The sequence below is a fragment of the Argentina anserina genome, chromosome 6 (genome assembly GCF_933775445.1).
Source record: "Argentina anserina chromosome 6, drPotAnse1.1, whole genome shotgun sequence".
NCBI classification, from domain to species: Eukaryota; Viridiplantae; Streptophyta; class Magnoliopsida; order Rosales; family Rosaceae; genus Argentina; species Argentina anserina.
The window spans coordinates 6,379,298-6,399,630 of NC_065877.1; the positions used below are offsets into that span (position 1 = coordinate 6,379,298).

Below are 20,333 nucleotides of genomic sequence, written 5' to 3' on the forward strand. Positions count from 1 at the left end.
AAGAACTTGGGTAAGAAGTCTTACATGTCTCATACGTGGCAAAAAGGGAATTATGAAACACAAATTAATTAGTCTACATATAATTCTACTTGGCATGAACTTATTTTTGGCTAATGGATTTGATTGATCAAGGTTCCCTACGCTTAACTCGTAAACTCGTACGCCTTGGTTGCGTTGCAAAATCGTCACAAACCACATGCATGCATCAACTAGTAAATGCATTAAATCAAAAGGAAAATTCTCCCTACTCGAAGTTAATAATAAACGATGATGAAGTGGTAGTGTTGAAGGAAATGTATGCATGCAAACCTCAGGCGCCAATAAAGCTCCATTGACGAGCACAATCGGCAACGTAGCCATACATAGGAAAAATGGGGTAGATTTAAAGGAATACTTAACAAATGAGTTGAAGTAATTTGCGATTTCTTTAGTTTTTTGAGATGCTTATGCAATAAGTTGCAGTCTTATGCATGTAAATTTTTCCGTAAGATGGCTATAAGTAATTCACCCCAATATAAAGCATATGATTTTGAACGGTACGTATGAATTGTATGATAGTATATTTCGTCTACCCTAGCCTCTGCCATGTGGTTTTTGCTTTGTTTCACTTTCACAGATTAACATTAATGTACAAATCAAACATGTATCGCATCAATCAACAACCAATCTTCGAGTCGCGTCATTTCTTTTTTCTTTTTCAATTCCCACTACAACACCATTCGCCCAATAAACCTTGGCTACACAGTACTGTATGTTGGATCAATTCATGGAGCTCTGAAATGTCTGATAAAGCAAAAACCCGGCCAGGTAAAGTTTTTGATGGCAAGTTCGAGTTTTCATGATAACGTATATTATCCGATCCTCACTTCTTTTATTTTTCGATTTCTAAACCCTAATTATATTCTTTGTTATCGATATCCATGCATAACAATCAAGTTTCATTGTCTATTCACCGAAAAAAAAATCAAGAGTCTCATTGTCCCAGTGATTTCTAGTTGACAAGCTACAAATTAAACAGTTTAATGGGTTTTTTTTTGGCAAAAATGGCGCCGAGTAGTAGAAAGAAAAGACTGCATTTCATCAATCTTTCGAGTTTTATCAACTAAGGTTTCGCAAAATCATATTACCCTTTTGAATAAAATGGATCGGGGAACAGGTTTCTTTCGCAACATTGTAGAGTGGTTCCATTTTAGTGTTTGGTTTTCTGAAGGACCAAGCTAAGAAGGTCTGAGAATCTTAGTAGTACTGTGCTGCAGAGCACGCATACATCACACTTTTACCAAACAGGTAAAGCCAGGCCTAGCTCAAAGCAAAGCCCCAAGCTCAAGTCCGATGTCTACAACCCGGTTTAAGAAAGATTCACACTTGCACGGGAACGTCATGGTCTGGAAACCCTGAATGATGATGATGATGAACAGAGGTGGCGAGGAGGGCCAAAACGCCTCGTTTCGACATTTGTTTTGGGGTGTCTGTGTTTGTGGGTAAATGACAAAGAACATAAAACCGGGTGGAAACATTAACAGCGAGGACTGCGATGGGAGCTATTTGGGATGGAAATTTAACGAAAGATGGAAAACAAAAAGAAACCCCAAAACAAGAAAAAGGAAAAGGAGGAGGGAAAAGAAGGAAGGAAAGAAAGCGAAATGTGAGAAAGAGAGAGCAGTGGAGAGAGCTCTGTAACTCAGAAACCAACCTCCTTCTTGGTGATGGCGTGGTTTGCTTTTGCTTTTTTTTTCTCTCGACAGGAATCTTTGAAATTCCAAAGCACCCGGCCACTAAAAAATTACAAAGAAGAATTAACAAAGGAAAAAACAAGAAATTATGAGCTAGAAAACAATGTGGGCGTCAAACCCGTTTGATAATGTAACTCCTTGCTCTTGGAAGTGAGTTGTGTGTTCCTCTGAGCTTGATATTGGAACCATGCAAACGAAGCCGAAAACCAATTAATGCATAAATACAAATTTGAAATTATCCAACAAGTTATTGGTTATTGAAAAATGAGACTAATTATTAATTTATTATGAAGTTACCCAATAATAATGTGTAATTACTTCTGAAGCTAGTTCCTAGCTAGCTATTTCTTTTTTTTTTGTTTGAAGAAGCTTTCTAGCTTTTGAAGTTTGAATTAGCATCCAATGATGTCGAGAAATTAAACATCAAAATATTCGTGTTCACGTATATACAGTAAATCATATAGAAAATTTTGTCTATCAATCAACATGTTTATATAATTTTCGATCCTAATATATAGAAGACTTGGCATAATATTCACACAATCACATACGTAAATGACTTAACATGTGCATCGATCGCGTTTTTTGGTACTATATTGAACCATAAATTTCCAATTTATTGTATATAATATATATTTTCAGCAACTTCTCACACTTCATGTTTTCAATCTCAACACGCGTCTCTCTTCAAATTATTCTGGTATGTAGAGAAATGAGATTATCACATACATTATACGTAGGTATATTATACACAGTGACACTAAATCATACCTAATCATTGACATGTTACATGTCAATCATATAATTTCCAAACATTTCTCACATTTGACGTCTTCACTCACAATATGTATTTCATTTTGTTGTTATGCAAAATATAAAAACAAGAGTATATCATACATCATACGTAGATAATTCTTCCTAACACTAAATCACTATATCCTTATCGTAATCACTGACTTCTTCTTAAATGGTATATATTTATTCTTATATGATTATAATGATTGTCTTTCAATGCGTAAATAATTTATTTTAAGAACGTACATATCATAACTTAAACACAACATTCTCTATAACTGTTTGATCTCAATAAATAAACTTAACGACAAAATAATCCAAACTTTTACTCTATCACACGTACACAATCGAAACTTTTTTCTTTGAAATTAAAATGAACACAAAAACATTCAATAGCAAGAAGAGTACAATAATGTTTCTAACATTTGTGGCAAGAAGCTCGAAAAACTTGCCACCAAAGAAAAATTCAAGTACTATTGCGAGATACATCCTAAAATCCCCAATCATCTAGAAAATCCACTCTCAAAATCTTATCTAAGAAAACAACAATCTCACTAATATCCCAATCAAGGTATTGCCAAACAGAGCCCTAACCAGGATCCTTCTATCACTGACCTCGATTAAGGATTCCAGTAGGCAGAAAATTGTCTTTTCACGAGCGAGTGCCCCTAGAGCAACCCCAAATAAATAAATAAATAATAAAGTAAAAAAAATAAAAGCCCTCAAAGCACAGACACCAGACGGTGATCTGGGTCCCACAAATACTCCCTCTCTACTAATTTCATTCTCTCTCTTTCTCACTCTAAAACACCATTTTTCCTTTTCCTCTCCCTCATACATTTCTTGCGCTCTGTCCATTGGAAACAAACAGTACTTCTTCTACTACTCCCAATTTCCATTGCTTCGCTTCTTCTGAATTCAGTCACTCACTCTCTCACTCATTCCTTAGTCTCTGAACATGAGCAGAGGCAGCAGGGTGGGAACAAAGGACATCAGCCACCGCCGGTTATGAATCCCAGCACGGACCCACCACCAAACCCGCCGCCGCAGCCCCACCGACTCTCTACCTCCTGCGACCGTCACCCTGAGGAGAATTTCACCGGCTTCTGCCCCTCATGCCTCTGCGAACGACTCGCCGTTTTGCACCCTTCCACCACCACCAACAGCTCTGCTTCTTCTTCCCGCAAACCCCCTACTTCCTCCACCGCCGCCGCTGCCCTTAAGGCCATCTTCAAGCCCCCCATTGGCGGTGGCGGGGCCTCCAAAGGCCGACCCACCACCTCTTTTCTCCCTGAGCTCCGCCGCACCAAGTCCTTCTCCGCCTCCAACAACCAAGGCTTCTCCGGCGTCTTCGAGCCCCAGAGGAAGTCCTGCGACGTCCGCGGCCGGAGCACTCTCTGGTGTCTCTTCAATCAGGACGACGGCCGGAACCCAAATAACAAAGACAAACCGACCTGGGGAGCTGCCGGGCCGGAAATTGAAGTCGACCCCAGAAACGTGGCCGGGCCTTCTTCCAGCTTTCGAGGTCCGGTGGTCTTCGAGTCCAAAGAGGAAGAAGAACAAGACGAAGACGAAGACGAAGACGAAGAGGAAGAACAGAGCAAGAACGACGGTGGTGGGAGAATTTCCGACGAGCCGAATGCCGGCAATGTGATCGAAATTCGAGTGCCGGAGATTGTAGAGGAGGAAGAAGAAGACGAGATACAGCAGCAGCAACTCAACCAGCGTCAACAATCAGAGCCAGTTCAATTTGAAGAAGACGAGATAAAGCCCATGAAGGACCACTTAGATCTCGACGGCCAGACGAAGAAAAAGATCGCCGGAAGCTTCTGGTCGGCGGCGTCGGTGTTCAGCAAGAAACTGCAGAAGTGGCGGCAGAAGCAGAAGCTCAAGAAACGGCGCAACGGCGGCGGATCGGCCACATTGCCGGTGGAGAAGCCCATTGGGCGACAGTTCAGAGAAACCCAGTCGGAGATCGCCGATTACGGCTTCGGTCGGCGCTCATGCGACACCGATCCCCGGTTTTCGCTCGACGCGGGTCGGATGTCACTTGACGCGGGTCGGATGTCTTTCGACGACCCGAGATACTCGTTCGACGAGCCTCGGGCCTCGTGGGACGGGTACTTGATCGGAAGGAGTTTCCAGAGAATGCCGACGATGCTTTCGGTGGTGGAGGACGCTCCGGTGGTTGTTTCGAGAATCGATGCTCATATTCCGGTGGAGGAGCCGATGAATTCTATCAACGAAGAGGACCCTGTTCCCGGCGGGTCGGTCCAGACCCAGAACTACTATACGGACTCGTCTTCCCGGCGGAGGAAGAGCCTGGACAGGTCCAACTCTATTAGGAAGACGGCGGCGGCAGTGGTGGCGGAGATTGACGAAATGAAGTCGGGGTCTAACTCCAAAGTGTCGCCCACTACTACTAATACCGCTGCTGCTGAGTACTTGCATGGTGGGCCGAAGCTGGTGATTCCTGATAGAGATTCTAACTCGAACTCTCTCCGTGATGACTGCTCGGAGACATTTGAGATGGCGTTTCGCGGCGGCGATCCTGTGATACGTGGCGGTGATTCGGTGTATCGCAGTGGGGATTCGGCTTCGGTGGTGGGGAATGGGGAGAGGAAAGATTGTAAGCAGAAGTCTAGAAGGTGGAGCAAGGCCTGGAACATTTGGAGTTTTATTCATAGGAGGAGTGGGAACAAGGAGGATGATGAAGATAGGTATAGTAGCAGGCCTAATGGGGTAGAGAGGTCGTTTTCGGAGTCTTGGCCGGAGCTGAGAGGCAGCGGGGAGCGGAATGGGGAAGCAAAGGGTTTCAATCCGAAGATTACGAGGAGCAACAGCAGTGCTAGTTGGAGAAACTCGCATAGCTTTGGAGGTGGGGTTTTTGGGAGCATGAGGAAGAATGGTGCTGTTGTTGAGCCACATGTGAATGGAAATGGCAATGCAAATGGGAATGTGAATTTGAATGGGAGTGGAAGGAAGAAGAAGGAAGAGGTTGTGCTGGAAAGGAATCGTAGCGCAAGGTATTCGCCTAATCACATTGACAATGGACTCTTGAGGTTCTACTTAACGCCGATGAGGAACAGCTGGAGGAATGGAGGACCTGGGAAGAGCAGGTCGAATCATGCACATTCCATCGCCAGAAGTGTACTTCGATTGTACTGAAAACAAAATTGGGGGTTTGGGTTCATAAGGGGTGTTTTGTTCTTTGGTTTAGTTTACTCTTGGTTAATTTCGCAGCATTTTGTTGTGTAAAAACAACACAAGCCTAAATGCTTCTTGTTGGTTGGTTGGGGATAAGAAGAAAAATAGAGAAATCACTTTGAAATGTTTCTTTTGCCAATGAGTATCATGCTTATGCTTCTGTTGCTCAAATAACAAGAATTTCAGTGTTTTCCTGGGTTTGATTTTGAATTTCTTCATTAGTTTAGCTCTTCTTGGTTTTTTACTGACTACATACAAATTGAGGCAAATGCAATGTGTAAGCATCCTATAATTCTAGGACCCAATTGGCTCAATTTGCTTGTCACAAACTGAATTGGGTGTTTGCCTTATTGGTGGCAAAGGCTGAAGGAGTTTTGCCGAGCCTGATGCCTGAGTTCTTGGCATCTTATACATTCTGAAGAGAGCAGTAACATTCAGGAAATTTTTGTTCCTGATTAATTGAAGCAATCATTCATACTCGTATATAGAAAGACATGGGTTGTGATTTGAATTTCCTGTGGGAACCAAGCAATGAAAAACTGATGGGATGTGGCCCAGAGTCTGTTTTTGGCTTTGGATTTAGTCCCTTCATGGAAAATCACTTGCTGCCTGAATTGTGTTATGGCAGTTGCCATCTCAGATGGAATGTTGAAGACTAAAACTGCATATAGGAGCCTCAATTTGACCCCACTCTGATAAAAGAGAGAGCTCAATGCTGGTCTGGCTCGTGTGTTGTTGTCCCTGCTGAAACAGTTGGTTGTCTCTGCTTAGATGCATGTTTCTTCTTGCACTGCTTTTGTAAGAAGTGCTTGTTTCGGTAGCACTTTAAATAGAAGTGTATTTGCAAGAACCACATTGAAGTTTTTGCAACTTGTATAAGTGTGCTTTTGTTCAATGGCTTTCAATTATGGCAAATTCATCAAGTTAAATTCTAATACATAAAAGGAAGAAAAGAATCAATAATATCACTCACTATTGTATTTTCCGTCTCGTCAGTTATTAAATGATTCTGATGAATTGTGAGTTCTTTTCATGTGTGTTATTAATTTCAGTCGAATATAATTCTTAAAATAGTATCTGACTCTACTATAAAAACATATGACAAAGACTTGTGTAATGAGGAGTCAACACACTTTTTTCCAAGTTTGTTTGTATGAATAGATTTGTGATTGATACTAGATAGTGAAGTTCAACTTCCTTATAGGTGAAATTGAGAAACGGACATTTTCCCAAACTCATCTAGAAATTCTGCCACATCGTAAGAAGCACTTGCAATTATTTATTCGGAAAGGGCGAGAGTCTTTACACTCGGGGTTTCGCTGGAAGATTACAGCACTAAGATTTAGCTAGTAAGGTGTTAGAATGAAAGCAAGTCTTCCATGGCAAAATGCAGAAGCACTAGCGGAAATGAGTACAATGGATGAAATCCAGAAGAAAAAAAAGAAAGCAAAAGTCAACACAAAGTCAAAAGGCTGGTATCAGATTCAAATACATAAACATTGCCTAAAAGAGCGTGAAAGTTGTATATGATTCAAGGTTGGAATATGTTGAGGACTTGTGATATTTACATGGATTTGTTAATGCAGAGTGGAATGAGAAATGATTGTCACTTATTGACTTATCAGTCTCCACTCTCCACTCTCCACTCTCAGTCTCTCTGTTCTAAGAATCAAACATTACTATGAATTTATGAAAATATATCTACATGAATTGAAGGTACTCGATAGTGTTTCGGAATATTAAAACTCTATAATGTAATCTACATAATCAGGAGTAATTAGAACAAGTACGAGCATACATCGACCAAAATGTAAAGTGAGCTCAAAAGCCTATAAATTTGGAGTCATTTGTTTAGTGGGGAGCTTGGCAAGATGAATTTTGACAAGAAAAAACACTTAAATTGAAACTGTGATCTATAAGAACATTGATCGACCCAGATCCCATAGTCAAAACGAACACTAAAACCATGGGGCCAATAAGCATGTTAAAAGGAATAAAAACCGATCAAAGTTTTTTGGATTCACTAAGTTTGAGATTATTCTTTCTCCTCTGTAAATGTAAAAGCTTCTCCATGATCAACTCCAAAGTCAAAAGGTGATCATGAAAAACATTTCAACATGCTTCTTCAAGGAGGAGATAAAGAAACCAGAAAAGGAAAAGATAGAAAGAAAGAAAGAAGAAGAGGCCCCTAATCCAATGGTGTATGTGTGAGACTCATGTTAGTCTTGAATGTGGGAAATGGGGTGGATAATGATTTGTTTAAGGTAATGTGGGAAGTTATATGTCAAAGGTTGTAGGCTTATGCCTCCAAACTTGGCCCCGTTGTTTGTTTGTTTGTCCCTTCCACCGTTCTGGAAATTATGAGATTCACACTTGAGCTACTTGGGAGATGTTTGCCCTGGTTATAGAAATATAGTTCATGCTTATCTCACAGGCTGGGAATTGATGTGTCCCAGAAACTAGTTTCATTGTTAATCATCTTTCAACCAGTTCCTGAGACTCAATTTGGCTTGGAACTTAAACAAAAAGAGATCTGGCACTAGCTTGAACTGTGATTCTTCATGTATCAGAAAGCATTGTATATAGCACAAAGTTTTCAAACAGAATTCACATCTTTCAAGCTTTATAAGATTTATTTAACTATGCTTGCCTGGAAGAAAGTCAAAAGCTCATAGAAACCAATTCCATATTAATAGATCCGAAATCATATGATAATGGTATTAGAGGTTTCGTTTTTGGGACACTGGTTTGTATCACATTTCGACAAAACCTATCATTTGGTACCAGTTTCATAAAATTTTGCATAAGCTGACATCTCAAGAAGGGCTTTAGTGGGGTTGGTGGCTCACTAAGAAATGAACTGTTTGTTTTAGAAAAATAAACCAGAAGTGATGGTCGGACCATGCTAAACACACCACATTTTCAGTTTTTCACGTCGAACCATATCATACTAATCTATCTTTAACCATATAATGAGCATAAAATAACTTGCTTTAACCATATCATACTAATCTATCTTTAACCATATAATGAGCACAAAAGTACTGCACAATTTTTAACCACATCGACCACAGATCTCCCTATTCAAAACACAGGGGCTACCACTGAAATTCAAGTAAAAATGTAAAATACATGAACCAAATCTGCTATGTCCTTTGTCTCAGTCATCATCACTATCAATTTCTTCAGGAGAAGACCGAGTTTGGAGGCTCATGCGTCTTGGTATGTACACGTTATAGTAATATCTCACAATGTTTTTCCTGCATTTGTTAGGAAAACGCTTAAAGGCAAGCATCCAAAAGCTTTCTTCATTAGACAGTGGATTCCTTCTCACTAGAGATTCGAATGTACTTTGTTCTTTCAAAGTCCATGACTTCGATGCAAATTCCCCCATTTCATCAAACTTCCAAGTCCGGAATGCAGGACCAATTTCGGCTTGCAAATGGAGTCTTGCTTCATCAATGTGGCGTTTGACACAATCAACAGATCTCGGAGAGACACAAGAACAAGAGTCCGATCTCCCTTTCCCAATAGATTCTGTATTAGTTTCTGCATTTTTAATCTGTTTGATGGGATAAACTCTTGTTCCCAACCACTTCTTTGAATCATCACCAGCATAAAGATTTTTCCTACTGACAGGACCTGTCAACTCAGGAACTTCAGCCTGAAAACCACGCCCAATCGGAACAGATCTTGGAAAATACTGACCATCAGAGAATACCAATCTCAATAATTCTCCAGCCTTTGAATTTCTACTGCTCGACGTCAGTGAAGCTGAAGACTGAGCTGAAGAACTAGACCTTGGAAGATAATCATCGCTGGAAATCAATAAGCGCAAAGCTTTCTCAAGTTCTGAATCACACTCATCTAAGCTCATAGAATCTGGACTATTGACTGAATCATCAACATTCATAGAGGTTGCATTGCAAAGGTTGGAGTGTTCTGGAGTTAACTTATTTGAACCATAGGCTGATTTATCTTCATCAATTAAGACAGAGGTAGAAAAGTCCTTGCAGGAGTCACCATATTGTTCCATATCATCCACAATGGTCCAACCATGGGCTGGTTCTTCGGTATCCATTGAGGGGGAGGCAGGATAGATTTTGCAGGATGCACCATAATTTCTCTTATCATCAAGAATGGTCAAATCATAATCTGGCTTCATTTTATTTTCATCCTCTGTTGTCAACCAACTTCCAGAACTGTGTGAGTTACAGACATGCTGAGGTATGAAAACTTGATTGTTTTTGCCTGTGTTGCTGAAGCATGAGACAGAATGGCATGTACGAATTCTCTTGACTCGATGATTATCATATGTCTTAGTAGCCATTCCAGAATTACCTGGGTATCTTCTACTTTAAGGAACTGTTGGATTTGTGCTTACTCTGTAGGAAAAAAGAAAAGACAAGAAGATGGTGCATTGAGAAATTGGTTGTGAAAGAATGAAGTTCATGTTAAGAAATTACAAAAATAGAAACATATTAGAGTGACTAGACAACTGACAGAATTGGAAGAAATATAATTCATAGGTTATGCGTTTTATCACTATTTTATACAACGAGATATAATTCTGCCACTAGCTAACTACATAAACTAGAAGACTGAGTTGCGAATATTCAAGTGGTCTGGACACTCTATTACGAGTTCAGGTTGTCTAAAGCTAGGTTGTTTGTATGTAGCTGGGCACTACCAGCAGAGTTTTGTCTTAAGGTAAGTTGTTAAGATGTTAACTAGGGTTTACATTAATACAGTATAGTGGAATGAGCAACTACACATTTCTTCACTGATCAAACAATGCTGATGAGATGCTTGATAATAAAACATGCCCGAGGACAGACTTCCTTACCAGTTACCACTAAGCAAAAGTTTCCTAAAAGACTCTGGAAGCAGAATGTTGGGCTGTTCCTGGAATCGCTAACGCATTACTAGGATCATTTGCAAGTCATTTCAACCACACCAAAATAACTAAATCATTCTAGTACCAGAAGATGATTTCCTTTCTTGCAGCTGATCTCCAGCAGGCAAAGGAACTTTCACCTCACCCCCATTGCTATAACTTGTTGATACTGATTATAGATGTTGCCTTAAACTCATCCTACTTATTTCCTTCACCCCCTGTACCAACTATTTCCCCACCTTTAGTGCCGCAAAACTAGGTGGGCTGATACGTATATTGATTTCAAGAGAAGTAGTTTTTGACTATTTATTGTGGCCTTTGCTCCCTGCAATCCGTTTCATTTAAGCTATGTAACATCTGAATCCTCTATACAATTCCTTTGCTACCTAGCTGGCTGACTCCTAAACAGAAACTCTTCCTTCGTGGCTGAGAGACCCCGGCATTTTACATAAAGGAGGACTAATAAGACTCAAGCTCCTAAGCAGCCTACCAAAGGGAATCATAAGCTCACAAATCACAAGCTTAGTGCTCCAGCCTTCACTTTTGTGTTCTAAACTTAATAGTTTGAGACAGTTTGCCAAAGCACCATGTTCATGCTGAAGTCTCCTACCATCCCAATCTCACCAGCTAGTTTCAAGATTCAACAGAAAGGAGCAACTTATATATTGACCAAAAATATGCAACCTTGTTCATATCAAACTGTCATATTCATCTCTAAGTGCACGTTTAGTATGTAAAATTACATTAGACCTCCTTAATTTTTTAGATTGTCCCGGCCTAACGCAGAATTAAAGAGCCATTTGTTTGTTTAGTTTACGGTTTAGCAAGGTGTTATCTAGGGATGACTAATCTGAGTACCATCGTAATACCATCTAAAGAGGTCATAATGAAAACAAAGTGCTATATAAGCTCATTTAAGTTTGTACCCCGTGACAGTAAACATGGTACAAACCATGGTTCAAAATCTTCCTGATATTTCCGATATATTTTCTAATATCTCTATTAAAAAAAAACGATATATCTTAGGAGTAAATATCTTATTTTTTCCTGTATCTGCGATATTTCTCCGATAACAAAAAATATCTTCAATATTTACGATATATCTGATATATCTTCAATATTTTAGAGAAATATCTGAAAATTTTCACTTAATTTTTTTATCTCAACTTGAGGATGTCTCGGACTCTCGGAAATGAGTTTTTGATTAATTAATCACATCGAGCCTCCAGGGATATCATCTTTTTGATCTAAAAGAGTAATCACACAATCGGTTAATTTTTAATTTTTCGTAAAAGATATCCGAATGAGGAGTGAAAGTTCAAGTTTTAACTCTTTAGAGTCAAGCCATATCAGTGACAAGTGCTTGGAATCCAAAATAAAAGGTTACAAAGTAGTCTCATGAAGAAAATAAGAGGATATCCAGAATTTCATTAAGTCAACTATCAATATGGTTATCTTATTTACAATTATTGTCAGTTTGTAGAAATATATGATCAATCATCGAGTTAGATTCATTCTTACTATCTCATTTTCGGAGAAACTGTTGGTAGCTTGAAAGAGATATGACTATCATGTTAACTATTACAATTTGTACTATATGGTTCGTATGTTTTGGGCAGAGTATTGTAGTTTTATTAACCAACGTGCGTCTTTTTAAGCACATAGAGTCTCTTTCTGGTACTGGATAAAGTTAATAATTGTATTTGTTTGTATACACTTTAATAATAAATAAATAAAAATTTTGGAATAGAACCAATATTTTTTTTTCCAATATCCCCGATATATCTCTGATATATCTGATATATCACTTTTTTTTAAAAAAAAGATATATCTACTGATACCAATATTTTGAACGTTTGCACCAACAACTGGACTCCTTAATCAATACAATAACTTTAGTACCAACAAACAAACATGCACCAAATGTCTACGACTCTTTAGGAGTCGATAAACAATAAATCAAACACTCTCACTCCAGTATTTGGCTTGGAAACAAAAATGTCACCATCACCCCACCAAAAGAATTTGGCTTTCTGGAAGCACAAGTTCCCCTCTTCTGATCGTTCAAATAACTTCATCCCAAATGGTTTAAAGCGCGTAAGACAATAGATCAAACATTTTCATCGCACCTCTTCCAGAGGGCTTACAAATCTCCATTTTGGAGCTTTGGAGATGATTAGATTAAACAACCCATATAAAACATGCAAGGTTAAACACCACAAAGTTTGGTTCAAGTTTGTATCCAAAAAATAGTTTGGTTCGTTCAGTGTATTCTCTAGTCTATAGTCGGAATCCTTGACGATCCAGGAAAACTTTTGTGAGAACTAGGAAACAAACAGAAATTTATACGCCTAGACTTGTCTAAACTGAAAAGCAACATCGAATCCTAAAGGGGCACATATGACTCCTTTCTATACTGGGATCAACTTACGACCTCCGTTAATATATGGAAGAGATATTGAGTACCGATGTTGTGTGAGTGCATAAATAGTAAAACAGCAAATGTACCTTAATGGCAGCCAAGTAAGATGGGTTGGACTCCGTAAAGCTGTAGATTGACTAGATTCTACTGGTTTAATCCTCTGGTCCCTGGAAAAACAATGGAATTTAATTAGAGATAAAAGGTCAGATACATAGAAGAAGGTGATGTCCATTACAAGTACTTGTGAAATTGTTCACAAAAAAAAATGAAGGGACAAATTCTTAGCAGTAGAAGCCACTCTTCTTGATAGTGGTTCATTCTAAGAGGAATTGATAGCAAGCCAACAACAACGAAAACCTCGATCGTTGCTTCTCAAATAAGTAGTTCGAGTGTCCGACACTACCTAGCACATAATTGTGTAGAAACATAAGTCTAAAAGAGTTTACGTCATTGAGCAGTGGTCTGGTTTGTTAAGTTCATGACTTCAAATCTTCTTAACGTATGTAAGGGTTGGCTGTAATGTTTGGCCCAATATGTCCTTTTCCTCAGTTGTTTGAGATTGGTTTTGGTTTCAATTATTGGGTCAAGTCTGGGTTAGTTATTCTATTGTTGTTATGTTTATTCTCTTTAATATATTTTTTAAGAATAAAATACTAGTCAGCCCTCAAACTATTACAAATTCGACAGTTTACTCCTTTAAGTTTTAATTTTAACTGATCACTCCTTATATTTTCCAAATTCGAGCAATCTGGTCATTTCGTCATATTTCCATCCAATTTTTGTGTTAAGTTATTTTTTGGGCAAACAAAAATTGGATGGACTTAACACTCAAATTGGATGGAAAGATGACGGAATGACCATATTGCTCGAATTTGAAAATTATAAGGAGTGATCAATCGAAATTGAAACTTGAATGAGTAAACTGTTGAGTTTATAAAACTCTGAGGAGTGACCAGTATTTTATCCTTTTTTTAATTATGTCGCGCCATTGGCGTTTAATAAGGCTTTGTATAGATATTGCAGGGTTAGTCAGGTAGCGTGCATGTGTGTACACTCGTTGTGCCTTTTATGTTCTAGGTCGGTGGCGAGTTCCTTGTTTCGTCAAATGGTTGTTGCCGCCTAGTAAGACTAAGTGTCATCGAATTGATCTTCCGGCGGCAACATAGTGGGATGACTGCTTTATTGGATATTAAGATATGTAACTGATGTTTCATCGTCGTTATGGTCTCAAATCTATTAATCTCTTCATTATACCACCGTTGTTTCAAAGCAAATAGAGTCGTCATTAGAGTGATACTCTTTATTAGTTGGTGCTTTGTTGAGTACTTGTTTGTATGGATCTTTGATTTATGTCAGATCTTTATAATAAGGTATTTAGGCTTCACATCCCCCTTTGTATTCGACAATTTCATTAATAAAGACTTAGGGGTGGCCACACTAGCCCTCCCATAAAAAAGGGTTGGATGTAGAGGTGGAAAATGGGCCTAAAAGTCCGAGCCCAGCCCGGACCCGGCACGGGTTAAAAATCGGCTCAGCTCGGCCCGAGCCCGTTAGCAGCCCGGCCCGGCTCGAGCCCGTTATTGTAATGGGCCGGGCTGAGATATTTTGGTCCATTGGCCCGGCACGACACGATTAATTCATGGGCCGGCCCATTAAACACATAATTTTATATTATTAATATTAATATTTAAATAATTATCATTATAAAACTTGAATATTATACTTTTTAAATTAAAATCTACTGATTATTTCATTATTTTAACTACAATATTTCACAAATATTATCAAAATACTGAATAAAACGTCATTATTTTGAGATACGTAACATTTTAAAAATAAGATTATGAAATGTGTTGTAGTATTTTATTTATTTTACTACTCTAAATAGTTATATAAAACAAATATTCAAAATACATAATATTTTTAATTTTGTCATATAATGCTAATAGGCCGGGTCGGCCCGCTTCTTGGCCTGACACAGGCTTGGGCCGTGGGCCCGGCCCGGCCCGACACAGGCAAATGACACAACCCGAGCCCGATACAATAAATAAATTGGTCGGTCCGAGCACGGCACGAGCACGGTTTTAGCCCGTTTGCCACATCTAGTTGGATGTAATAACTTTAATAAAAAAGTAACTATAAAAGTTTCTTCTTTACACAACATATAACTACAAATAAAATAGAAAAACCTAAGGCAGCCAGTTATCACTCCCCAATACATTAAGAAATCTTGATCTAAATAATTGATAGCCTTGCAACTACAAGAATTTTATTTAATTTAGCCGATATTGAAACATTGGGGTTAATTTAGCATGTCACCCACAAGTCTAGATGGACCGAACGTATTATTTATTTAAGATTACTATTAAACCACTATAAATTAATAGCATCGTGACCATCAAATATTGTTAATTTAAACTATTATTAATATATCAATAAATTAATAAATTATTAATTTGAAATTTTTGAATTTTGCAAATTTTCCGACCACCTCTTATATGCCTACCCATCTAGATAAAAGTCAAGTGTCTTTTTTACTTGCTATAGTTATACCATAGTTAACTCTTAAATTTTTTAAATTAATTATTTATTTATTTTTATCATTAGTTATTAATTTATATAGATAACCATGGTTATATCAGAACACATGACTTTTATGTAGGTGAGTGGACATATAAGATGTGGTCGGCAAATTTGCTTCCAAGATCATGCAAAATTGCAAATACAACTATAAATTGCTTTCATCATTGTAAAGCTCGATCAACAGATGACATGGCTTTTGAGAATTTGGATCAACAATATTAAAGGGTGAAGGTGTTCGAGAATTGCAAGGTCTTATCAGAGGGTTTAACTATCGCAATGGAATGGGCATCAAATACCTACTGAATGACCTTGAAGAAAATAGCACAACTTAAGAGATGATGACTGATGAGGACTTAATAGATAGTGTCATTGGAAATTACCAAGATGATGAAGTTGAAGATGGTACGTAGTAGTTCTATTATGGCCCAATTTGTGTTTGAAGTGCAAAAACTCAAAAATGAAACAACTCAGCTTTAAATAAGCAGAGTCTAGTGCTTTTGAAAATCGTGGTTATTAAGACTAAATTTTATAAATAAACATGTTACAAAAAAACTTACCAAACAAAATTTTCTCATCATGAGTTAAATATAAGTACTTATTTTCCTCAAAACTTAATACCAAATTAGGCCTATGTAGCCCTCGACATGAAAAGAAGCTCTCACGGTAGCAAGGACATTAAGCAATTTCTTTTCGCACTATGAAAAAGCTAAACCAGAAGTTTTTACCGTGTAAGAAAAATGTATGATAAGATTTTTAAGTGGCGTACATCATGTTCAAGAGGAAACAAGTTCAATTGAGTCATTTTTTACAAAGTCTGCATAAATGTATAGGGTTTATAATGTAATGACCAAGTCCCATGCACTCGGTTTCAGATCTTCAATTCCCCGTGGTTATCAGTTGCCGCTTCGATACTGTTAGCAATTTAGATATAGACTCTACTGAAGTGTTGATATTCACAAGCTGGGAAAAGCATAGATAATCATATAACCAAGAAAACCCTACAACGTCTGCCTCACTTGCACCTTTCACTAGTGATGTAGAATGGCTAGCTGAGGAGTTTGAGGAGCAGTTTGAGAAACGTTTAGCAAAATAAGGTCGTAAACAACCATAAGTTTGCATAGAAGTAAGATCTGTCAGCTTGGAAACTTATGAATGTAAGGAAATAACAAACCTATTATAACTATAAATCCTATGAATATAAGGAAAGTAAACCTAGTCATTATAAGAAATTAATATGTGTTTACGACTTTACTTTGTCAAACGTTTCTCAAGTTGCTCTCAAGTTGCTCCTCAAACTCCTCGATTAGTTGTTCTACATCAACTAAACCGCTCACTAACCCTAATTATTATTAATTATTATCCTAATACTTTTATATTTTTGTTGTTGTTGTAGTAGTACGTAGCATGAAGATGTTGTTTAATAAAAAGCTAAACATGCTCTCTGACATATTTTTTTCCAAATTAAACATCAACTATTTTGTATTTCAGTAAACAACACCAAGATAACACATCCGAAGAATGACAATAACTCTTATTCTTATGACTCAAATAACTAGGTACCCTTAAGACCAATTAGCCAACAAAGCCAAAATTTACCTACATATTCATGGTCATGAAGCACAAGGATTAGCAGTACACAAATAATGTAGAAGACATGTGTAATACCCGAAATTTTTAATCTCGTTTAACTGACATATTATGATTAATTAATTGATCGACATTTGTCGAGTAACGTACTTTAATACCTCGATATTAAACTACACGTCGCCATCAGCGTTTCTGACGCTCAATTTTATTTTTATTGATTTTACAAAATATTTTCTTGGGTTTTAAAATGTTTTACCTAAATTTTTTTATGCGACTTAATTACGTCGAACTTCATCGTTTGGATCAATGTCTATAACCTGATTTGGGCTATTCATCCTCTGACCCAAACCCGAGGCCTAGTCTTTAGCCCAATTCCTTTTCTTTTTTCTCAATCAACTCTCTCCATTTTTTTCATCTCTACTCGACAACTCTCTCTCTCTCTCTCTCTCTCTCTCTCTCTCTCTCTCAATTTCCACCGAGAGCATCACCGAGCTCACCTTCAGCGCCATTGCCTCCTGCCGTCTCAACAACCTGACCACATGCATCGCCACCTTTATGTTCACCTCCTCTTTCTCTACGTGATGATGTCCATCGATCATCCTCACAATTCAATTTCCAATTGGATTGTGAATTGAACAGTAGCCAAGCTTCCACGGAATCCAGCCTGAAAACTAGAGCTCCCGACAAGCTTCTTCGACTTCCCTTAGTAAACTTGACTCTCTTTTCTCATACCCAATTCAAGTCAATTATCAATTTCTTAAATTGAAGCATAAATCTCCATTTCTTCTTTTATGTTCCTCATCGTCACCGCGTCGCCACCACTCCTCCATCATGGAGTTTCGACAATTCTGACTAGCAGTCAAGGCTTAGATCGATCTTTTGATCTCCTTGGGTAAGCTTCATCCATCCTTTGAAAACCTATTCAATTCTTTCAAATCAAGTCCTAATTTCCTTGATCCTTCTTTGTATTACTTTTGTTTTGGAACCCGACATCCGATGAAGTTTCTACTCTCACTTGACAACGAGGCAGTCATTTGGATTGCTTGGGACAAAATCTAGAACTATGGCAGCTCGGGAAGGAGCAGTAGCTTGGTTTGGAGTGTACTGTGCGTTTTTGGATATCAACTGAGGTAGCAAACTAGTTCCTTAGCTTTTGTGTTGTTTGGTTGGTGTTATTGGATTCTTGGTGATGCTATGTTGGTTTTGTATATTGAAGTCAGAATAATTAGAGTCGAGTTTTGCTGCCGGATTTATGATTAGAGAAGTTTGGGTGAAAAACTCGGATTTAACTGTTTTACTTTAATCCTTTTACTGTTTTACTAACATGTGAAATTACCTTTATGCTCATGGCAGAAAGTAAATATTTACTATTTTACCTTTTACTGATTTATAGTTTTACTATTAAACCTTTTACTGTTTTACATAAAGATTTTAATAGTTTTATTTTTATCTTAGGGTAATTTAGTAAAACCTAAATTTAACTTGGCGACGAGTATTAAATGATAGTTCTGATTTCCACTCGGTTCGGAAATCGAGAACTCTTTAATTTATAAAATGTGTCGGTAATCACATAAATCGTCGATATGGTTTTAAGTGTCTTTAATAACTTTAAAGCATGCTTAATATCATTCGACGAATAAAGTTAGACTATTTTCGGGTTATTCGAGAATTAGTCGATAAAGGTCAACATAATCGACTCCTGGTCAAACCAAGAAAGACTTAGTCAACTTTACATCAAACCTTAACTTTCCTGGTCAAACTATGAAAGGAGATCGAGTCATTAATCTACAACTTTTGGGTTCAAGTTTAACTCATCTGAACTTCATGGATTTAGAGATGGTGTACGAGAATTGCTTTACATTCAGAGCAGCAAGATTGGAGCTGGAGCTTACATTTTGGACTCGGAATTTCTGCACGTCATTCCAAGTAGGGGAGTTAACTCTCTCATGTTGCTTTTGGCCATAAATATGAAATTCATAGTTTTATAACTCGGGAACGATTTATTGAATTATTGATGCATTAAATACTTGCGAAAACCCGAGACTAGACAACTTTTAAAATATGATTGTTTAAAGTGTTATATACCTGAGAGTAATGGGGTTTTGGGATACCGGTCCAGGACCCCTCGGTGTTGAAACCGTAAAACCTCTGGAGGGGCAATGTCCTGTTACCATCCCACCTTGCGCACTTTTCATTTATTTTAGGGTATTCTCTTAAATGGATACTCTTACTCACTTATTGTTATTATTAGCAATAAACGTAGTTGGCCTCGACTTTATTCTTTTATTCACATGTTTTTCATCATCTTAGTGAGTGTAATACTTGAATTACGCTTACTAATAGTTAAATTATCTCAAATATACTGCTTGCATTCCTTTCCGGGATGTGACAACATGAAAAAAATTAAAAACCACACCACTAAAACTAGTTAGATATATATCCAAGAAGAATTATAGTTATCTAGCCTAACTGACTCTCCAATTTTCTACTCAACTCATTGTAATTTGATTTCATATCAACAACATTTTTTATCTAATAAATGACTCAAATACTACATTAAGTCTGTTGTGAGTTCGACTCACGATCTTCCATATATAGAGAAGAGATTGGTGCCAATAGACCAAATGTAACTAGGCAATAAAGCTTTCTTTTCATACAAAAAGAAGAAGAGAGCTTTGAAGTTTACAAATAGATAATTAACTTCTCTTAGATCCCTAAATCATATAACTCAAACCATTTTGAGCTCCTATAAACAACCCCTTATTAAAATACAGTTTGAAGAACCTCAATATTGACCATGTAAATTAAGATGAAAACACTGTTGGGATTAAAACTACACTCTTAATTTGAAATCCATATACAAGACAGATTGTTGGTTTAAGGCTAGATCTGAAGGATGATTCGCATGAGGGGCTTGCAGATTTAGTTTTTTAGGACTTGGATGTATAGATCTAAATTGAGGGGAGGAAGTATTGCCGAATGAAGAAAATAATTCAAACATACCTCTTGCTATTGGATGATGACCCCAATGGAAGAATTCCCAATCTCTTGTCCCCTTCTTTTCTCTAACCTGTTCTCAATTAGAAAAGTCTCAAAAGGTTTTGGCTAA

At 37.7% G+C, this 20,333-nt stretch overlaps 2 protein-coding genes across 2 annotated transcripts; one reads left to right on the forward strand and one right to left on the reverse strand.

The window, feature by feature from the left end:
* Nucleotides 1-3,421: 3,421 nt before the first annotated feature.
* Nucleotides 3,422-5,935, forward strand: LOC126797822 (protein OCTOPUS). Its single transcript, XM_050524551.1, has one exon. It carries the CDS (start codon nucleotides 3,537-3,539, stop codon nucleotides 5,694-5,696), a length of 2,160 nt encoding a protein of 719 aa, XP_050380508.1. The 5' UTR covers nucleotides 3,422-3,536; the 3' UTR covers nucleotides 5,697-5,935.
* Nucleotides 5,936-8,895: 2,960 nt separating this feature from the next.
* LOC126796746 (uncharacterized) lies at nucleotides 8,896-10,065 on the reverse strand. Its single transcript, XM_050523485.1, has one exon. The coding sequence runs from the start codon at nucleotides 10,063-10,065 to the stop codon at nucleotides 8,896-8,898; it is 1,170 nt and encodes a 389-aa protein (XP_050379442.1).
* Nucleotides 10,066-20,333: the final 10,268 nt, after the last annotated feature.